Here is an 8968-nt window from a genome sequence, read left to right as displayed (position 1 = left end):
CACCCTCCAGCTGAGTGTGGTGCAGAAATGACTGATGTAAATCTAAGCAAGCTGCTCTGTCCACATGAAGTTGTAAAGTGTTGGGACCTGAATGCAACATGGCATTTTTTGTGGATAAAAGGTCTATAAAATCACAAGTGACACAAAGAAGGGGAATGGGGAATGATTCTTCCTGGTCTCTTCCAAAGAGGAGGAGATACCATTGCCATGAAATGATAGTAATGAAACGAAAGTAAAGGAGCAATGGCAATTTTTTAGAGAACACATGGTTCTTCTATGAACCTTCTTGCCACAGGATATTAAAGACATTGAAGGGACAATGCCCAAGCTCGTGGAGGAGAAATCCATTTTGCTAAACCCAGCAAAAACTGGCTTGGGAAATCCCTGAGCACCAAATAATGAAGCTGGGTACACGAATTCCTGGGGGGAAACTCACATGTAATTATAGCATCCCTATGCTCTTCCTCAGCCCTCTGCTCGTGGTTGCTGTTGGATTCAGGGTAGCTGTGCACAGAGTTGCTGTCCATGTTCTGGCTGTGGGCTGGCACTCCAGGACAATGTCTCCTTACAACTCTCCTTTACAGAGAAAGACACTGGGCTTGTCCCCAGATGGATCTCACAGAGATTGTAATGAGTAGTTTCTCTCTTTGTCTCATCTGAAAGGCACCATAGAAAAATAAGCATTAAAGAAGGCTCTAAGTGGTTCTTCCTCAGACCTTTATAGCTGCACTCTGGCAAACAAGACAAGAGAATTCTTTTTTTTTTTCTTCTAGAATTACATGTAGGTGCACATGTTCTTTGAGAATTTTTCACCAGAGAATGGACAAGGCTTGGAAAAACCAAAGGCAGGGAAGACCCCAACAGAGCAATGATTTGGTGCCAGCCTTACAGTGTGATTCTTTCTTCCTTTCCTTCCTTTGCCTGCACCTTCCTGCAGTTCTGCTTGGCGTCTGTATCCTAGCTGTTCCATGACTGGGAGGAGATGGATTTTGTGGTGGATTGGTGTTTCACAGTCCAGAACTGGAGAAACACTGAAACATGACATTTCTTTGTGCCAAGCTGTTCTGGGTGCCAGCGCAGATGAGCTCTGTCTTGAAAGCCTGAGCAGCTGGGAGGGGTTTGAAAGTAAGGGAGAGTACTAATGGCATTGCTTCCAATCAGGGTGAGAGTTATTTAGACTTTCCTTGATCATTCAAATGATATCTTATTAAACACCAGACAAAACTGCCTGCTATGGTCACACTGCTGTATTGTGGAACCTCAGCAAACCAGTTACTGCACTGGAGTAGGATGGGTGGTGTTTGCTTAGGTGTGGTCCAGTGTAAAACTCCACCTGTACCTTTCTCACTCTTACCTCAGCTCTGTGGCTTTTTGAGGGATGCATGTCCTGTACCAGTACTGAGGTCTTCTGCTTGATCTTTCTTCTTCCCCACAGAAGAGAGAGAAGCCCTGATGTCATCATTAACGTTGCTGTTTTTCTTTAAGCCTCGTGTTTCTTAAGGATGGCACAAAGTCATCTCTTTATACTCTGCTAAAGGGCAGTGACATTTGTGTGGAGGAAATCAGGAAGAATTTTGGTAGGTGGCTGGAATCTGCTGCTTCAGCCTTTACTTGATGCAAGTAAAGCCCACCTACCTGGAGACTGACTGTGACCTGTGTCCTTTCCCAGCATTATTGCTCCTTTGTGCCCCTCTTCCTCTGGCAATTATTCACCTTCCCCTTTTTCCCAGAGTCAGTCTCTCATGTTAAGAGGACAGTGGTTTGTTTTAGATTTGAAAAATACTGAATTTCAGAGAACATGCACTGCTGCAGTTTGCTTTCCATGTATTACTTTGTACTGGATGGATTCTGCAATGCTTAAATGATGGAGAGTTAGGTGCATTTTCACACCCCTCATTTCAGCATGTTTAAAGCAATGGCTAGGGTGTCTATTCCTTAAAGCCATGTTGTATAGGATAAATCTGTGACTCTATCCTCTATGCATTAATCTATTTGTAGAATCTTATTCCTTCATGAATAAAGTCCTTTCTTTACCCCAGATCCATGGTGAAAATACAATAAGAGACATTTATCTGATATTGTGGAACGTGAGTATGACTTGGGGCCCAATAGAAGTCAGAATTTCTGGATTTTCTGTCTACCTATGTGAATTGGAGGGAAACTAAAGCTTGCTGGTGTCTGTGCTTCTCCATCTGTAAAACAGGGATATGGATATATTTATATCTTATGGGATATATAATTACAGAGTCTGTGACAAATCTTAGAAATTCAACTGTGAGCATGTAAACACATACTATTAATGTTTTATGATGTCCCCAAACTGTTTCTTAGGCATATCTTTAATGAGAAGGATATAGTGAGATCAAAAGAAACCTTTTTTCACCCCAAATATTTTTTTTAGAACCCAAAGAAAAAGTTGTTTCCACCAACTGCCATCTCTGCAACCATCTGGAAAATCACATTTTCTGAAGCTTTCCTTCTCTTTATCATCTGTAACTAAAGCTACAAAATAGGAGGACGTCCCTGGTTTAATTAACACCCCTATATTCAAAAGTTGATCTTAGTAATGAGAGGCAATTATAGCCTTTTTTGAGGGACAGTCAGGTGGAACTAACCCAGCACCAATCTGGTAAGACACTTCCCTTTCCAGGTAATTTGCTGCTTTTTATGATGAACAGTCTACCTGGCTCAATACAACAGGTGAATCTCTTTCCTTTATCACCTGGAAAAATCCTCTTATTTTGAGTTTTGTGCTTCTTTTGTAAAGTGGTTTTTACAACCCATCCATCAATAAATACCAACTGACCTAAGAATAAACCTGTTGCTTTTTGAAGGGGATTCTTGCTGGTTTTCTTGTTTTACTTTCCTTGTCTACTCTTGCTTTACATTTTGAAGGTTGCCTTGTGTTCCTATTTCAGTTCTAGTAAAAGTACAGACTGAGATGCAGCCCCATCCTGAGAGGAAGGCAGAACTCTGGGTTCTGCACCTCAACACTGGTGTGGCAGAGCTACAGAAGGTCCAGAGAAGGACATGGAAATGATCAAGGAAATGTGACTTCTGCTGTATGAGTTAAAAAGGCTGTGGCTTCAGTTTAGACAGGAAAAAGCTGAGAGCAGAGATAAAGCTGAGTTTAGCTGAAAACATGAAGGTGGTAGATAAGGAAGATGTACAACTTCAATTCTGTAACTAAGGTGTTCTAGCTGAAACAAGGAGATATCCTTGGAATTAAAATGTACCTTTTTTACATAGCAGAACTTCTGGAATTTGTTGCCACAGGAGATTGAGGAGGTGTGCAGTGTCAACAGTTTTGAAAAAGAACTAGAGATATTCAGAGGCAGCAGGTCCATGACCTGAGTCTAAAGGTGCTGGGCAGGGCTCCCCAGTGGTCCTGCCTCAGTGGAATCTCACATCAGGCCTGTCCTCCAGCTTCAGGTCTGAAACAATGTGGGTCTGCTGAATGCCCTGTGTTTTATCTGCCAGCCCTCTATGAGTATCCTGATTTCTCAGGGGTCTGGTGTAAAGCTGGATGATTCTTTCTGGAAAACTGTTTTAAACCCTCAATATCTCCAATGCAGGCACCTACACTGGAGACAGTCACTCAAGGTGATTATCATGATTAGGATGTCTTCCTTTGGCTGTTTACAGGTAGTTGTCTGCCAGTGCTGCGGGTGTCTAAATTCTTCTGCAGTCAACAGATGTCTAGTCAGCCTAATGGGGACCTAATGAACATGATCAATGAACAGTCAGAACTGTCATTTCAACTTGCCAGACTTGGGATGGTCAGTCAAATAACTCACTACTGCCTGCTTGCATAGAATTTTTGTTTACTATAATGGGAGCTTGGACACATAGAATACATGCAGATACATAAATGTAGGTATATCAATCTTGAAAAGAGTTCTCTCATTCTCTCCCCAGATTCCTATTATAATGATTACAGAGAAATAGTTGTCTCCTGAGAATAACTCACCGACCTGTTTTAGACACCTCTGTGTACACAGCAGGAACTGTCCTTGTGAAGTACATAATTCCACTCACTGACTGTAAAGGAACTCTAGACAGTGGTACCCACATGATGAATGGACACCATGGCCAAGTGGGTCCCAGCCATCCCATTTTGGAGACTTTGGTACAGTCTCATAAAATCTCAGCTGTAAGAAAGATTTTTAAAGCAATGTAATCTGAATAGGTGTAATTCTAATAACAAAACAACTCCTGCTTATGGGCTGGTTTAGAATAAAGGCTTAACCATGATTTTACCATCTGAAAACCATGCTGTGAAATGTGGTACATCCTCTGTCCTTGCATTAGTTTAACATCCTGATGAAATTGCTTTGCAATACTAACTGCCAAAGCTGTCCAGCCATGGCACAAGCTGGTAAGTTGTTTATTCTTCCAGTAAGTAAAGATAGAATGGATTATATCCCTAAATTCCTTTGGTGTTCCAGCAGTGAGTCACTTTCATTAAGTGTCTAGGAGAAAGACTTATTCAGTATGGGAGAGTTTGAAAAGGAATTTCTTTGGCTGGTGGGTCTGTGGATGTTGTTAACTCCGTGCTCTCAGCAGACACAAAATTTGGATGCCATCACTATACTCTGGTTTTGGGACAGAGCAACAAAACTATTTCCAAAGTTTCCACTATTGCTTGTGACACTCAACAGACAAGAAGTTTCTTCAGTTAATCAATGCAATATAACCTTGTTTAGGAAACTCAGCATTGTTTGAGGTAGAATAGGTTCCCCATTCTTTCACCTTTCCCACTCCTGCATGAGCATTGTTGTTCTGTGCTTTATTTACTTCAGATACAGGGTGTGGGTGAGGAGAAATGGGAAAATGGTGTGGCTGCAGTGTTGTCCTGGTTTGGAGGACAGGTGTCTGCTAAGAAAGGCAGGAGCTTCTCTTTGAAATTGAGAATGTAAACCCCCTCCCTCCAAATTACAGTAGTTTCACGAATACAAGCCGCACGGATTATAAGCCGCACCCCCGGTGCCTCGACAATGTTGCTGTCTTTGTCAATAGATAAGCCGCACCCCGAATATTAGCCGCACTTTCGTTCGTCGCGAGAATCCGTGCGCAGCTTTCACAAATTGGCCAATTAGTAACAGGATCGCGGCATAGCGGGCTTTACTGGCTCGGGGCGGGGCCAGGCAGGCTCGGCCCGCTCATGGTTGCCGACGGGGCCGGGTGGCCCAGCTCAGCGCCACGGCTCGGCGGGGCTGGCCGGGTGGTGCTGCCGCCGCCGCCGGGCTCGCTGGCCCCCCTCTCCCGTCAGCACCGCCCCGCTGCCGCGTTCGCTCGCCCGGCTGGCAGGGCTGCCGCCGCCGGGCTCGCTGTCCGCCCCGCTGCCGCTTTCGCTCGCCCCGCGCCGCGCCTCGCGAGCGCCGCGCCCGCCCCGCGGCGCTTTCGCGGCTCGCGGCGGCGCTTTCGTGGCTCGCGGCGGCGCTTTCGCTCGCCGGGCGGCGCTTTCGCGAGCGCCGCTTTCGCTCGCCCCGCCGGCAGGGCTGCCGCCGCTGCCACCAGGCTCGCCGGCCGCCCCCTCCCGTCTGCACCGCCGCCGCGTTTCCTCGCCCTGGCCGGCACTGCAGGCCCCCGCACCGCCGGGCTCCCCCACGCTGCTGGCCCCGATTATGCTGGGCTTCCCCCGCTGCCAGGCAGCCCCACCTGTCGGCCTTCCTGCTTCTGCCATGCTCCCCTGCACTGCTAGCCCCAGTTCTCCCGGGCTCACCCGCCCTGCTGGCTCAGGCTCTGCCGCCCGCCCCCCACACTGCTGGCCCCGCCTCTGCCAGGCTTTCCCACCTCTGCCGGGGCCGGCCGGGCTCCAGCTTGGCTTGGGGCTGCCGCGGGCTCTCACTTCCGTGTTGGCAGCTTTTAGAATTTTGTTAATGTATTAGCCGCCCCGGAATATTGGCCACACTTCCGGGTTTCCACCAAAATTTTGGTCAAATTGGTGCGGGTTGTATTCGTGAAATTACTGTATTATAATTTTGAAATCAACGGGCTCTCAGGCAAAGATATGGGAAGTAGGAATAGCAGTTCTTTCCTAGGAAATAGAAATAGATAGAAATAGATAGATAGAAATAGAAATAGAATAGAAATAGATAGAAATAAAATAGAAATAGAGTATTACAAAGAACAAGCCCAAAACACTGACAGAGTCAGAATACAGTCTGGCACCCTGTCAGGCAGGGTGTTGTCAGCAGTCCCATTCCATGGTGGCTGCATCCTCCTGCAGTGACAGATGTGATTCAGTTGGAGCAGTGCTCCTGCAGAAGGTGCAGTTTCCCTCTGAAGGTCCAGTGATGATGTGGAAAGATCCAGTTTTCCTCTGGAGTCCAGGGGAAAGAAGGCTGCTTTGGTGTTCCAAATCTCAGTTTTTATTTTGGTAGGAAAGCCTTGGCTCCTCCCTCTGGCTGGAGCATCTCCCAATGGGATGATGTAATTTTGTCAGTTGTGCAGTAGGACTCTATGGCCCATTAACAGAGGATAACTCCCTGCAGGAAGGATGGGTTGTGAAAAGATAAAGAGCACTGCCTCACCTGTTTTTTAACCAGGCCATTAGCAGATAATATTTCCTCTGGAGATAAGGATCACTGCCCAATTTGGTTTCAACAGGTGGTGACAGAATACATACTTTTGGTCACATCTTGTATTGCAGCCTAAGACAAGTGTCCCTGCAGCTTTGGATCTGTCTGCGGCGTCAGAGCGATTTGTGTGGTTTGCATGATGGGGGAGCCGTGGCCATCGCGTGCCCTGCTGACTGTCCTTGTTTCCATCCCATCCCAGGTTACGGACATGCTGCCCCAGGGACGGATGCAGGGAAGGCTTTCTGCATGTTCTACGCAGTCCTGGGGATCCCTCTGACACTCGTCATGTTCCAGAGCCTGGGCGAGCGCATGAACACCTTCGTCAAGTACCTCTTGAAACGCATCAAAAAGTGCTGCGGCATGAGGAGCACCGAGGTCTCCATGGAAAACATGGTCACTGTGGGTTTCTTCTCCTGCATGGGGACACTCTGCATTGGAGCAGCAGCCTTTTCCCAGTACGAGGAATGGAGCTTTTTCCATGCTTACTATTACTGCTTTATAACATTGACTACGATAGGGTTTGGAGACTATGTGGCCCTGCAGACCAAAGGGGCCCTTCAAAAGAAGCCTCTCTACGTGGCTTTTAGCTTTATGTACATTCTAGTGGGGTTGACAGTCATTGGGGCATTTCTAAATCTGGTTGTTCTCAGGTTCTTGACCATGAACAGTGAGGATGAGAGGAGGGATGCCGAGGAGCGGGCGTCCCTGGCAGGGAACCGCAACAGCATGATTATCCACATCCAAGAGGACTCCCAGCATGGCCGGCCTCGGTACAAGGCCGAAGTGACAGACCTGCAGTCAGTTTGTTCCTGCATGTGTTACAGGTCCCACGAGTACACCAGCCGGGTGGTGTCCCACCAAAATTCGTTCAGCTCGAAGCTGAACCCCCAGTACTTTCACTCCATCTCTTACAAGATAGAGGAGATCTCGCCAAGCACATTAAAAAACAGCCTCTTCCCATCTCCTGTCAGCTCCATCTCACCTGGGTTGCACAGCTTTACAGATAACCACAGGCTGATGAAACGGCGAAAGTCCATTTAAAGGGATTTGTCTTATTTTGCTTTCCTTGTTTTTCCCAGTTCTTTGTTGTTTTGGGTTTTTTTGTTCCTTGAGTGAGACGGAGCGAGGCCAAAGGGAGTAGAGCAAGCCAGTCCTCCTCTGAGACTCAGCTCTTGAGCATGAAGCATGGATTTTTACTGTTCCAGCAAAGTATGCCTTACATTACCCCCTTGGTGGATGTCAGAGGATTCAAGGTGACGTGAAGTGGGTACCAAATCCAAAGTTGCACACACAGCTGGGAGCCTTCATGTGCCGCTGGCACTCCTGACCCAACAAACTTTTTTCCTCACGAGCAGGTTGCAGCGTGTGTGCGTGTGCCTGTGTGAGTGCGGGGTGCGTGTGCGTGTGTGTGCGCGTGCAGTTCCACAACCAGTGCCATGTGACAAAAATTAAAGCATCAGGTATTATTTTTTCTTTTGCCCTTGAAGCAAAATTGTGTTCGAGCCTGCTTTTTTTTTAGATTGCTTCCAAAAGGAACGGGGAGGGTGGGAGGGGAGCCAATTTATTTTGTTTTGGTTTGGTTTTTTTTTTTGCCAAGACAAGCATGCGCCATAAGCAGTCAATATACCAGGTGTATCATGGTAAATTTTTTAATGCTAGATTTTAGATTGTATTAACATTTAAAAAAAAAGGCAGGAGAAGATGGATCATTTTAGCTTGCCAGTTCAAAATTAAAAAAAAAAAAATAAAGCATGCACTTTGTAAAACTGGTATGCATAATAAAAACACAAGAAAAACTAGCAATGGAATTAATAATCAAAAGCAAATAATCATATTAATTTAACTATATTTAATTTTATAATTTTCAACTGTTCCAACAATTTGCAAGCAGAATTTTTAGGATAAATTGGGAGAATTGTTGGAACAGGAGAGTGTATTTTGTTATTTTAATTTTTATTTATAAATTATTATTATTATTATTATTATTATTATTATTATTATTATTATTATTATTATTATTATTATTATTTTGTGCAGCAATTACCTGCATGAATAGGATTTATATTTTTTGGAATGCTTGGTTAAGGTGGGTATAAATAGGAGGATGTATATTTTTTCTTATACAATAGGGACTGGGCATTCCTTATTTTAAATAAAAAAATAAAGATGATTGTCTCTAAATGCTTTTGATTTGTAAATAATGGAAAGCCTTTGTTGGTCTCAGGAAGAATTCAAGGGACAGTATCTTGTGTTTGGCTCACTGGGAACTTGTGAGATTAGATGTGATATTGCTTTTTTTGCTAGGCAAAGGCAAAATGCATTTAGCAGTAACAGGCAAAAGTAGCCTTACTCCAGTGTTTGGAGGGTAACAGCAGGAGCAGTTG

General features: G+C 45.3%; 1 protein-coding gene across 1 annotated transcript; it reads left to right on the top strand.

The window, feature by feature from the left end:
* Positions 1-4365: 4365 nt before the first annotated feature.
* On the top strand, positions 4366-8115 carry LOC116998346 (potassium channel subfamily K member 9-like). Its single transcript, XM_033063931.1, has 2 exons — positions 4366-4378; positions 6586-8115. The coding sequence occupies exons 1-2, from the start codon at positions 4366-4368 to the stop codon at positions 7623-7625; spliced, it is 1053 nt and encodes a 350-aa protein (XP_032919822.1). The 3' UTR covers positions 7626-8115.
* The last annotated feature ends 853 nt before the right edge of the window (positions 8116-8968 follow it).

Source organism: Catharus ustulatus, chromosome 1 (assembly GCF_009819885.2).
Source record: "Catharus ustulatus isolate bCatUst1 chromosome 1, bCatUst1.pri.v2, whole genome shotgun sequence".
Classification (NCBI taxonomy): Eukaryota; Metazoa; Chordata; class Aves; order Passeriformes; family Turdidae; genus Catharus; species Catharus ustulatus.
This window is presented reverse-complemented; position numbering and strand designations above follow the sequence as displayed.